At 50.1% G+C, this 13153-nt stretch overlaps 1 protein-coding gene across 4 annotated transcripts in view; it reads left to right on the top strand.

Annotated features, from left to right (window-relative positions):
• Window positions 1–926: 926 nt before the first annotated feature.
• Window positions 927–13153, top strand: part of FKBP1B (FKBP prolyl isomerase 1B) — a 76388-nt gene continuing 64161 nt past the window's right edge. The window contains exons 1-2 of one of the 4 annotated variants that reach the window (XM_068143126.1): window positions 1151–1186; window positions 4570–9182. In XM_068143126.1, the coding sequence (XP_067999227.1) occupies window positions 5262–7433 (2172 nt within the window). In that variant the 5' untranslated portion in view covers window positions 1151–1186; window positions 4570–5261 and the 3' untranslated portion in view covers window positions 7434–9182. The other 3 variants (XM_068143127.1, XM_068143128.1, XM_068143129.1) reach the window with 3 other exon arrangements.

The following is a 13153-nucleotide window of genomic DNA, read 5'->3' as shown; positions in this document are numbered from 1 at the left end:
AGAGGAGATGACTGTGCTGCAGACCTATAGTAACCAGCAGTGGTGAGAAATTAGACTTTCCTATAATGGGCATGTTGAGATTTTTGGTATGTCTTGATCCTTTCATCAAATGGCCACCATTATGTGTATGCTATCAGAATTGCCCTGGGCACCTGCTTTGAGGGAAGTCACTGATTCTAGCTTGACTCTCTTGGTTTTTTGTCAGTGCTAGTGCCTCACAGAAACATTTACAGTGACATGACCTGTCACTGTAGTAGTGACATCAGTAGTACGTGTAGCTCTTGTGAAGGCTTTTGGATTTGGAATATCACATCATGGGAGCACATGAGCAATACACACATAGATTTTCCTATTTAAACACGGATTAGGACAGGACGTTATAAATTGTGTTGCACGGTACTCAAGGTACCTCAAAGTGGCGTGGGTGACGTTGCGGGGGCACCACGGATGGCTCCCCCCAGCATACTCCTCACTCTGACAGGAACGGGCACACGTACGCGTTGGCATGCACAATGCGGCTAATTCCTGCACGACCGTTTGTGACCAGGAAAACGCTGCCTCTCGCACTGCATTCGGAGCCACGCTGAGCGCTGGGAGAGCTCCGAGGCGCGCTGCTCGGTGCCCCGGCCTGCCCGGCGGGCTTGAGTTCGGCAGTGGGCTCGGGAGAGCCCCATCTGTATGGCCAGCTTCCGCACACGCCCTCAGCCCTCCCGCCGCTCACACTGCACGGTCGGACCGGGAGGGGAAAACGGCAACGAGAACCCCGTCGTAGCGCTTTGCGGGCACCGCCGCACGGGCTGCCAGTGTGGGACCCCGCTCCGACGAGTCCTGGCCGGAAGAGGGCGGCAGCACCTCCCGCATGGCCGTGAGCGAAGCAAGCGATGCCAGCGGGCGGGCTCACCGCCGCCGCCATCGAATGCCCCTCAACCGCCGCGGCCCCTAAGCGCTCCGGGCGGAGGCGGGCGGCCCCCTCCCCTGCCCGGCCTCCCCGCCCCTGCCCCACATTGGCTGCGGGCGGTGACGGGCAGCTGGGGAGGCCCCTGTCAGGCGGCCGCGGAGGGGCCAACATTGGGGGTCCGGACGCGCCGGGGAGCCGTGCTGTGCCGAGCTGCGGGGTGTCGGACGGAGTCGAGCCGCACCGGTGCCGCCATGGGAGTAGAGATCGAGACCATCTCTCCGGGAGACGGTACGGGACCGCGGGGGCAGCAGCCCTGCAGCACGGGGGCGGGAGCGCCCGGCTCCGACCGGCTACCCGACCCGGTGGGTGTCGCCCGGGGCTCCAAGGCTGAGGGGAGAGGAGGGAGCGCGGAGCCCCGGTGCCGTGAGGCGACGGGGTGCAGGAAGGAACCACGGCTGCCCCCGCTGCCCCTCATTTCCGCGGGCACGTCTCCCTGGTGCGGGAAAAGGGAAGCAGGGCCAGGCGGCTGCTCGAGGTCCCAGCGGCGGGGGGAAGCTGTCGGCTCCCCGGGCGGGGGAAGCAGCAGCAGGGCCGGCGAGGGGGCTGGGGATTTGTCTCTGACATCCGCTTGACAGGTGCACAAACCCTTGCGCGGTGCAGCCGGCCGGGCACGGGTCGCAGCGGTGGGGCCGGGAGCGTCGCGGCGCTCTCCAGGGAGCGCGCCCTGCCGCAAACTTTCCCCGGTTCCTCGCCCATCCTCGCCGGAGTCCACCGGCCATTTGTGTGAGCATCCCTCCCGCGTGGCCGCGCCGCCTGCAGCCCGAGTGGCAATAACCTCTGCTTGGCGCAGGATCTCCCTTCCAGAGCCAGTTCATGTCGTTCTGCTCTTCAGCGGTGTTAAAATATCATTTCACAGGATTTGGGGTTTGTTGTTTTTTTAAGGAGAACATCCATCCATAGTTATGGATAGAATAAGTCAGATTCATCCTCGGCTGGTTCACAACCATAAATAATTTTTTCAAGTCCATCTCAGCTGAACTTCCTTGGTCTAGTATCTTTTCTTTTTGTGTCCTTTTAAATGGACTTCTCCCTCTGTCCTGTTTAGCTTGGGGGATCTCATTCTTCTCTTGGTTGCACAGATTTAAAAGCAGAATACTTATGTGTGGGTGTAAGTAATGTTGCTGGGTTGAGCGCAGAAAGAAGGGGTGAACTTAACCTTGTAATTGTACTCTCTAGCTATTAAATATATCAGCCCTGTCTTTGTAAGCAATATCTTATTCCACATAAAGTTATATGGATTAGTACTCTTGGATGCAAGTCTTAATAAATATCAGCTGACTTTAAACACGGTCTTAAAACCACAGCTAGTCAGTGGTCCTGAGAAGCTTTGCTTTTAATTCAACTTTGATTTGAATTTATGTAACTTCACTGACTTTGCTGGTGTTGCTCATACAGCAGAATATGTGTCCGTAAGGTCTGGTACTCCTTTTCTCGGGTCTCTGTATAATAGTGCATCATTTGAACAACACCTCTTTTGCCAAGGGTAAGATTCATATCACAAAACTTTTTCTCAGCTTAGATGGCGAGTCTAGCCTTGTAGGTTTTTTCCATAGTAACCTCTAGAGAAGAATTCATCTTCCCTTTCTCTGGATAGGCTGGATTTTTCTCAAAGTGCTGCTAATTCTCCACTGCAAATAGAAGAATTCCAGGAAACTGGCATATTATAGCTGCCAGTGTTTTAGATGGCTGAAGTTAAATGAGATCATAGAAGATGATAGAGATGAATCATACTTTAGGGTTTGTATTGGGTTGAACTGAGGTGGAGTTAATTCTCCTCACAGCATCATTTTAGTGCTGTGGTTTTTTTGCAGCAGCAGTTGATAACACAGCAGTGTTTTGGCTACGGCTGAATTCAGTATCCGAGCTGTGTCCTTTCAACATTTCCCTGCCCCAGGAGTACATGGAGGGGTGGGCAGGATCTTGGGAGGGGACACAACTGAGCCAGCTGACTCAGACTGGCCAAAGAGGTATTCCATACCATCTGACGTCAGCTCAGGTATAAGAAGGACGTGAAAGAAGGAAGTGTTGGGGATTCGTCCATGGCGTTTATCCTCCCAAGGAACCACCAAGCTTAGAGAGCCCTGCTTCCCGAGACCGACCACCGTCCTGCTGATGGGAAGTAGAGATTAACATCTCTCTCTCTTCTTTCTTTGCTTCCGCGCGGTCTATTTGCTGTTTGCTTATTAGTGTTATTAAATTGCTCCTATCTTATCCCCGGCTTCTGTTATATTTTCTTTCCCTTCTTCCCCTGTTCACTTAAGAGGGGGAGTGATAGAGCGGCTTGGTGGGTATCTGGCCTCCAGGCCAGAGCCAAACCACCACAGTCCTTTTTGGTGCATTGGCCGGGAAACGAACATATAACATAGCTGTAGTTTCTGCAGTTTTTTTTTTTTATATAAGCTTGCTTATGATACAGGCTCCTGTGCTGGTCACGTGGCTTGCTGATAATTTCTGCTTTGTTTTGGAAATACTTCATTTGTTTAGGAACATGCCGAAGCAAATAACGTCTATGTGTCTCTTTCTCCTGTTTGTAGGGCTGCTGTTCTGTGGGAGCTATGCTAGAGAGATCATCATTTCTGTCTCCCCACCTGAAATGAGTGTAGAGAATTTTATTATGCAGGCCCCCAAAATTTTGATCCATCCATATGTGAGCTCCCTAGTACTGTTAATCAACATTACTGGCATGTTACGGGTTTTGTGGAGTTTGATTCCATCATGGCATGAGAAGAGACAGTCTTCGGGTGGGGATATATTGAAGTGTGACTTGAAGCGCTCAGTCCCTGGGTGGCAGGGTGTGTGGAAGGATTTGGGCAGATTCCTAGGACGGTTATCACCTCCCATAGCCTGGGACTTTACCCCAGAAGAGGCGAGCGATCCTACTAAACTAACTCGCCATCTGATAGAAGGGTGCCTCGCTTATCCCAATGAGAACAAACAACTTCTTGCACTTTACTGGGGCCTGGCCTGTGCTTACCGAGCCACAGTTCAATACTCTATGAGGACTATGGCTGAGGCAGGCACCCAAACACTACCTGAGGACACCGTGGTGGAGATGGGGACCCAGACAGCAACCAGAGAGATTGCCCCAGTTGTAAAAAAGAAGCAGTGGACAAGAAGGTCAACAGGTCCCTCTCATCGATTGATAAGGGATGAGGAGGATTATGATCAAGAGGCTGGTCCATCAAGTGGGAGATCAGAGGATGTGAGTGAGATTAGACAAGAGGCAGAGACTACTCGGTCCTTGACCTCAGCAGAACTGAGAGACATACGCAAGGATTATAGTCGCCAGCCAGGAGAGCGAATTGCTGCTTGGCTGCTCCGGTGCTGGGATAATGGGGCTGACAGCCAACTGCTGGAAGGCAAAGAGGCCCAACAATTGGGACCCATTGCTAGAAACAGAGGTATTGAGAAAGGCATTGCAAAGGAGACAGGCATATGCAGCCTCTGGAGACGACTCCTGCTAAGTGTGAGGGCCAGGTACCCATGCAAGGAGGACCTTATGAGTTCTCCAGGGAAGTGGAATACAGCAGATGAAGGAATCCAATACTTAAGAGAATTAGCAGTGTTGGAAGTTATCTATAGTGATTTAGATGATCAAAGTGTCTCCACAGATCCAGAAGATGTCCCATGCACACGGGCCATGTGGAGGAAAGTGATCCAAGGCGCTCCAGCATCGTATTCTAACAGCCTAGCAATGATGTACTATTTGGATGAGGACGCACGGTCTGTGGAGATTGTGTCAGCCTGGCTCCAGAATTTTGAAGATAACCTCTGTACTAACTCATCTCCACGCGCCAGTGCCTCATTGACCAGGTCTACTCCAAGAAATCTGTCCCCTCCTGCCTCAATCGGAGAGAGAGGGAGCCCTAGACGCACACCACGTGGAATACTCTGGTTTTTTCTTCGTGACCAGGGGGAGGACATGAGGAAGTGGGATGGTGAACCCACTTATAAACTGGAAGCTCGGGTACGTGAACTGAAAGGAAAAACAACAACTAAAAAGGGATCATTTAAGAAAACAGCAAAGGTATCTGCTGTAAAGAGCCAGGAAAGTAATCAACGATCTCTCAGGAGAAGAATTGAGGTTACACCCCTTGATCCCGATGAGGGGACCTCTGGCCAGGTACTACCCAGATCAGACAGTGAATGCTCTGATGAGGACCAGGAGTAGAGGGTCCCTGCCTTCGGCCAGGAGGAGGAGAGGGATGACAGAGTATATTGGACTGTGTGGATTCGATGGCCTGGCACATCAAAGCCACAGAAATACAAGGCGCTGGCAGACACAGGGGCGCAGTGTACATTGATGCCATCAGGGCATAGAGGTGCTGAATCTCTTTGGATTTCTGGAGTGACAGGAGGCTGCCAAGAGCTGTCTGTATTAGAAGCTGATGTGAGCCTAACAGGGGACAAGTGGGAAAGACATCCCATTGTGACTGGACCAGAAGCCCCTTGCATTCTTGGTATTGATTATCTCAAGAGGGGGTACTTCAAGGATTCAAAGGGTTATAGATGGGTTTTTGGTGTGGCCACGGTGAATACAGAGAAGATCAGACAGCTGTCTACCCTGCCTGGCCTTTCAGAAAGTCCTTTCATTGTGGGATTGCTACAGGTTGAAGAACAACAGGTGCCAATTGCTACTAGAACAGTGCATCGACGGCAGTATCGTACAAACCGAGACTCCCTGGGTCCCATTCATGAACTGATTCACCAGCTGGAGATCCAAGGAGTGATCAGCAAAACACACTCACCTTTTAACAGCCCCATATGGCCAGTGCCAAAATCTGATGGAGGATGGAGATTAACTGTGGACTATCGTGGCCTGAATGAAGTGACACCACCACTGAGTGCTGCTGTACCAGACATGCTAGAGCTCCAGTATGAGCTGGAGTCAAAGGCAGCTAAATGGTACGCTACTATTGACATCGCCAATACATTCTTCTCAATCCCATTGGCAGCAGAGTGCAGGCCACAATTTGCTTTCACCTGGAGGGGTGTTCAATACACGTGGAATCGATTGCCCCAGGGGTGGAAGCATAGCTCCACCATTTGTCATGGACTAATTCAGAGTGAACTGGAAAAGGGTGAGGCCCCTGAACATCTCCAGTACATTGATGACATCATTGTGTGGGGCGATAAAGCAAAGGAAGTGTTCGAGAAGGGAGAAAAAATCATTCAAATACTCTTAAAGGCTGGGTTTGCTATAAAGAAAAGCAAAGTCAAAGGACCTGCGCAAGAAATTCAGTTCTTGGGAATAAAGTGGCAGGATGGACGCCGTCATGTACCTATGGATGTGGTCAACAAGATAACAGCCATGTCTCCACCGTCCAACAAGAAAGAGACACAATCCTTTATAGGCCTTGTAGGGTTCTGGAAGATGCATGTTCCAGGCTACAGTCAGCTTGTCAGCCCTCTCTATCGAGTAACTCGAAAGAAGAATCAATTTGAATGGGGTAGTGAGCAGCAACAAGCTTTCGAACAGATCAAACAAGAGATAGCTCGTGCAGTGGCACTTGGGCCCATTCGCACAGGACCATTGGTGCAGAATATCCTTTACACCGCAGCTGGGGAGCATGGTCTTACTTGGAGCCTCTGGCAGAAGACACCAGGTGAAACCCGAGGTCGGCCGTTAGGATTTTGGAGTAGAGGATATCGAGGATCAGAAGCCCACTATACACCAACTGAGAAGGAGATCTTAGCAGCCTATGAGGGAGTTCGAGCTGCATCAGAAGTAGTGGGTACAGAAGCAACTCTCCTCTTAGCACCAAGGCTGCCTGTGATGCATTGGATGTTCAGAAGAAACATCCCTTCTACTCATCATGCCACCAGTGCTACATGGAGTAAGTGGGTAGCACTGATTACACAGCGAGCTCGACTGGGAAAACCAAACCACCCAGGAATTCTGGAAGAGATTATGGACTGGCCAGAAGGTAGGGATTTTGGAGCATCGCCTGAGGAAGTGGTTCGTGCCCAAGAGGCACCACCATACAACGAGTTACATGAAGATGAAAGGCCTTATGCTCTATTTACTGATGGATCATGTCGTGTAGTAGGAAGCCATCGGAAGTGGAAAGCTGCTGTATGGAGTCCTACACGACAAGTTGTTGAGACTACTGAAGGAGAAGGTGAATCAAGTCAATATGCAGAGGTGAAAGCCATCCAACTTGCTCTAGAAATTGCTGAAAGAGAAAAGTGGCCAGTACTTTATCTTTACACAGATTCTTGGATGGTGGCTAATGCCTTGTGGGGATGGCTACAGCAGTGGAAGAAGACCAATTGGCAACGCAGGGGCAAGCCTATTTGGGCTGCCTCGCTGTGGCAGGACATTGCTGCTCGGGTGGAGAACGTGCCCCTGAGGGTACGTCATGTTGATGCTCATGTACCTAAGAGTTATGCTAATGAAGAACATCAAAACAATGAGCATGCAGACAAGGCTGCCAGGATTGATATAGCTCAAGTGGATCTAGACTGGGAGTGAAAAGGTGAACTGTTTGTAGCTCGATGGGCCCATGAAACATCAGGACATCTAGGGAGAGATGCTACGTACAGGTGGGCTCGTGACCGAGGGGTGGACTTGACTATGGAAGCCATCACACAGGTCACACATGACTGTGAAACCTGTGCTGCCATCAAGAGGGCCACCAGAGCCAAGTCTCCCTGGAACAGAGGGCGGTGGCTGGGTTTTCGCTATGGCGAGGCCTGGCAGATTGACTATATTGGACCACTGCCACGAACACGCCAAGGCAAGCGCTACATCCTCACCATGGTGGAAGCAACTACAGGCTGGTTAGAAACATACCCTGTAAATCATGCTACTGCCCGGAACACCATCTTAGGCCTTGAAAGGCAAATCCTGTGGCGGCACGGTACCCCTGAATGGATCGAGTCTGACAACGGGACTCACTTCAGGAACAATGCCATCAGCTCCTGGGCCAAGAAACATGGCATCGAATGGGTGTATCACATTCCCTATCACCCACAAGCCTCTGGGAAGGTTGAAAGATATAATGGACTGTTAAAGACTATGCTGAAAGCATTGGGTAATGGAGCATGGAGGCACTGGGATGTAAATTTAGCAGAAGCCACTTGGCTGGTTAATTCTCGAGGATCTGCTAACCGTCCTGGTCCTGCCCAAACAGAACCCTTGCACACTGTGGGAGGAGATAAAGTCCCTGTAGTACACATGGGAAAGTGGCTAGGAAAGGCAGTGTGGGTTGCTCCTCCCATGGGGAAAGGCAAACCCATTCGTGGGATTGTCTTTGCTCAGGGGCCTGGATGTACATGGTGGGTAATGAAAAGAAATGGGGAGACTCAGTGTGTGCCACAAAGGGACCTAACACTGGGGGAAAGGTAATTTAGAATGTGAATAATGTGAGTTGCATGTTGCAGAAAATAATGAAGCAAGAAGAACACGGACTGATGAAGTTTTCCAAGGATCAAGAATGACACAGTGGTTGAGACCATCTGGAGTTGGTGCCCAAGAACAGAATATCCTGCTTCTGTCTTGAATATTCCCAAATGACATCTACAGGAGCAGAAAGAAAACTTTAAGAGAGGACTGAGACATTGATATAAGTCTCTATATGTTGAAATATTGAGATAGTTTAAGTATGTAGATCAGGTTGTGAATGTAAGCAAGAAGTCATTTTTGTGTTCTTTTGTTATTTTGGTGTAAGAATCAAATGAGATGGTTAAATGTATTGAAATGTGTAAAACCTGAGCTTGATGCAAATGGTATGGAATAAGGGGTGGAGATTGTATTGGGTTGAACTGAGGTGGAGTTAATTCTCCTCACAGCATCATTTTAGTGCTGTGGTTTTTTTGCAGCAGCAGTTGATAACACAGCAGTGTTTTGGCTACGGCTGAATTCAGTATCCGAGCTGTGTCCTTTCAACATTTCCCTGCCCCAGGAGTACATGGAGGGGTGGGCAGGATCTTGGGAGGGGACACAACTGAGCCAGCTGACTCAGACTGGCCAAAGAGGTATTCCATACCATCTGACGTCAGCTCAGGTATAAGAAGGACGTGAAAGAAGGAAGTGTTGGGGATTCGTCCATGGCGTTTATCCTCCCAAGGAACCACCAAGCTTAGAGAGCCCTGCTTCCCGAGACCGACCACCATCCTGCTGATGGGAAGTAGAGATTAACATCTCTCTCTCTTCTTTCTATGCTTCCGCGCGGTCTATTTGCTGTTTGCTTATTAGTGTTATTAAATTGCTCCTATCTTATCCCCGGCTTCTGTTATATTTTCTTTCCCTTCTTCCCCTGTTCACTTAAGAGGGGGAGTGATAGAGTGGCTTGGTGGGTATCTGGCCTTCGCGTACCGAGACGTGACAGCATCCAAAACACAACCCTCCCCTGGCGGAGGGAGGGGCTGCACCACAACCTAGTGAGAAGAAGGGAGGTGGAGCCAGGTGCTCGGCGCCATTTTCGGAACTCGTCCGAAAAAGTCGGGGAAGAGACTAGGGCCGGCCCCGCCGCAGCCTGAGCACATGGCCGTGCTCACCGCCGCTCCGAGCGCACGGCTGTGCTCACCGCCGCCGCAGCCCGAGCGCACGGCCGGTCCCGCCGCCACCGCAGCTCAAGCGGACGGCCGGGGACCACCGCCGCCGCTCCGAGCGCACAGCAGGGCTCCGCCCACCTCTGCCGCCGCGGTACAGAATCAAAATCGCCTCCACCCCTCGGGCATTCAAACGCCTCATCCAGCAAAAGCCATGAGCACGTCCTCAGGGCCCTTGAGAACAGCTTTCAGCTGGAATCCCCGTTCGCCCATAGGGAGTCGAGCTCGCCCGCTCGCCGCGGCTGGCCCTACCCCGCAGTGAGAACGGACCTGACTTTGATCTGCTCGCCACTGCTCCTCCCCCACTTCACTCCCTGCCGCTTTTACCGCTCCGCAAAGAATAAAGGTGGGGGAGGGGCAGGTCCCGCATTCTCAAGCGGTGCCCCCATTCCGATGGTTAAGAACCACCCCTGCTTGAAATAGCAAGAGAGACTCTCTGCCACCGGTCACGCACCAGGAGTCCCCCTGCAATCCACAAGAACTTAACACAATCGCCCCAACAACAACACGAGCCCCCAACTGCCAAAAAACCAAAACGACGCCCAGAACTCAATTTAAACTCTCTTATCTTTTGCAATCCGATCTGCAGAGTAGCCACAATAACCAACTCCTACTCCTGGCTGGCTCGCCAAGAGTGTAAAGGGGTTGGGGGCAAACCCTCTGCCCACCTTAACCATCCTCTGCTACCAAGAATGTGCTGGGTTGAGGCAGCCCCCTTCCCCACCCCTGGCAAACAATAAACACTCAGACAAACGGATTGCAAAAGTGATGGAAAGTTTAAATAGAAAGCAGTGAACTTTTACAGAAAAGCAAAAGCAGAGTGACAAAGAAAAATCCCAAAGCAGACCCAGAGAGACCCCATCCCCACCTGAGGGTACACCCGAGACCCCCAGGGCTCCTTCTTCCCCCTCCCATTGCTAGGCTAGTCTCAGCTGGCCAGATCTGAGACTGCCCATCCCCCCGTGGCCTTGGGCCTAGCCAGGCCCAAAGCCAGGAGACATCTCCCCAGTTACCGGCTGACGGAGGAGGAAGAAAAGAGATAGTGCTAGACTCCGCACTGGATCTTATAGTGGTGCAAAGGATTGTGGTATGAAATACTACATAATTTCCTGTGTCCACCCCTCTGGGCTGGACTTCTGGACACAGGAAGTAAACATTGCAGGGGGGCACCCATCTCAAACTGTAACAGGGTTACAGTAGTGTCCTGACTGCTATCTATTGTATTGTGCTTTGTGCAACTCACAGCAGCCAAATATAAGCTGATGAAGAACAAGGCTGTTCAGATAATGCTTGGAACCATCATAATCTCAATTTCATGTAATAAGTCTTGAGTCACCCTATTAGCCTCCTTTTCTGCCATTTACTGCTCACAGTGGTTTTGGCATATAAGCCCCAAATACATAGTGTATGTTACTGGATGTTTTATACCCTTCAATGCACACTATAATGCATGAGTGATCACACAGGATGTTAGAGGTTGGAAGGGACCATTGGAGATCATTGAGTCCAACCCCCCTGCCAGAGCAGGACCATAGGATCTAGTTACAGGTTGCACAGGAATGCATTTGGACAGGTCTTGAAAGTCTCCAGAGAAGGAGACTCCACAACTTCTCTAGGGAGCCTATTCCAGTGTTCCGTGACCCTTACAGTAAAGAAGTTCTTCCTCATGTTGAGGTGGAGCTTCCTGTGCTGTAGTTTACATCCATTGCCCCTTGTCCTATAATAGGGCACAAGTGAGAAGAGGCTGTCCCTTCCTTCTCCACACCTAGCCCTTGTCACGGTCCGGAGACATTAGATGTCTCGGTCCGGAGACACAGTTCTTTTAAATATTCCCGTGTTGTGAAATTAAAGGCACAAACGAGGCTAAAGTATCAACAGCTAGACTATTTATTACATAAAGTGGACATAAGAAAGGAAGAGGGAGAAAATAAAGAGAGAGAGGAAGAGGAACGAGAGATAGAAGAGGAAAGGAATTATATTACCACACCCCTCATCCCCCCCCCAAGACACTTAAAGTCTGTGGAGGAAAGGTGCTGCAGGAGATGTTGGGTTTGTAGAGAAACCGTGGTGAGGCTTTTGCTGGAGAACAGCTGTTGTCCTCTGGGGAGATGTTGGGTTGATACAGGAACAGTGCTGAGGCTCCTCTGGGCAGCCTGGGTCTGTAGAGAAGGGGTGCTGAGGATTTGGCTGGAGCTGTGGTCCTCCGGGCAGCTTCTTTTCTCCGGAGCAGCATCGTCCTGGCTTTCTCTTCTCAGCGGCCTGGCCCGTCTCCTGTGTTTTCCTTCATCTCCGTTTTTCTCCCCGTTTTTCTCCTCTGTTTCTCTCCTCTGTTTCTCTCCTCTGTTTCTCTCTTCTGTTTCTCTCCTCTGTTTCTCTCTTCAAACCAGTAGTTGCTCAAGTCTTTTATACAGTTTTTTAGTCCTTAGGTATGTAGTCAAATATTGTCCCTCAGGAATTCCAGTGGCAGGAAATCTGTGTATTGCTGTGTATGTGGGCAAGATTTTTGGATGGAGGCGAGGGGGGAATCTCCGTCTACCCCATCTCCATCCAGACAAGTCCTCCCACATTCCTTTACACAGGTGGTGGAAACCATCGTATCACCCTGCCCAAGGTACTTGATGGGCGGAAACCACCCTGCCCAGAAAGCGTGATGGCTGGGTCCTTGGGTCCATTGTTGTAGTCCCGTGTTATCACGATGCAATCACAAGCTGATTTGCATCCGGGATTGGTGGACAGGATTCTTTCCACCTTCTTTCCAGTGGCTCTGCTATCACTTTATCTTTGTTGACTCACATAGAGAGAGACAAACTTATTAGACTCTCACACCACCCCGTCAATCAAAGATAAAAGGAAGAAAGAAAGAAAAGAAAGGAAAGGAAAGAAGTTTTAAACAATTTTTGCAATAGACGTAAGTTTTGATTGGCTAACAGCACAAATCTGTTGTACACCATCATTAGACACAAACTGCATATTGGACACTACATGTTGAATCACTGTATGCAACAGGGATTTATACAAGATTGACAATACTAAGAAAATATAACAAAATTAAACCAGGTAATTACACAAGGTGAAAGCATCCTTGTTCCTCCTGGAAGCCAGGAGAACAAACAAACCCATAGCCCCCCCCACCCCGTCAGTCCTTCAGTTTGGAATTGAAGTGAGAGCTTCAGTCCAGATCTGAATGTCTGCAGGGTTATGGAAAGTACAGTCCTTGAAGAGATGTCTTCTGTGATGCAAAACTTGAGAAGTCTTCCATATTGTAGCAAGACAAGTCCTTCTGACAATACATCAGGTAGTCTTCAGCATTAGAACTTAAATTTAGCATTAGAACTTAAATAAGAAACACAAATAAGAAACACAACCTTGAAACATACAAAACTGGTGTTTCCAGGTTACCATTCAGAGCCACCCTCTCAGGTGATAATTACTTTGAATGGGCCTGTAAGTATCGTTGATTGCTTCAGGTTCTCTCAAAGCCAAGCTAAACACAAACAAAAGTCTTTTTCCAAACCAAGTACAATTTTTTGGTGATCTCCTGATTCATGCTTCACCCCCCAATTCACCACTGGGAAGTGAAGCCCTTGGTTGCCCTGGGGTGCATACCCCTCAAATCACCAAATGGTCCCACCAAGAGGG

The sequence above is a fragment of the Melanerpes formicivorus genome, unplaced genomic scaffold, assembly GCF_026170545.1.
Source record: "Melanerpes formicivorus ecotype bairdi unplaced genomic scaffold, bMelFor1.0.p_v2 SCAF_9, whole genome shotgun sequence".
Taxonomy (NCBI): Eukaryota; Metazoa; Chordata; class Aves; order Piciformes; family Picidae; genus Melanerpes; species Melanerpes formicivorus.
This window is presented reverse-complemented; position numbering and strand designations above follow the sequence as displayed.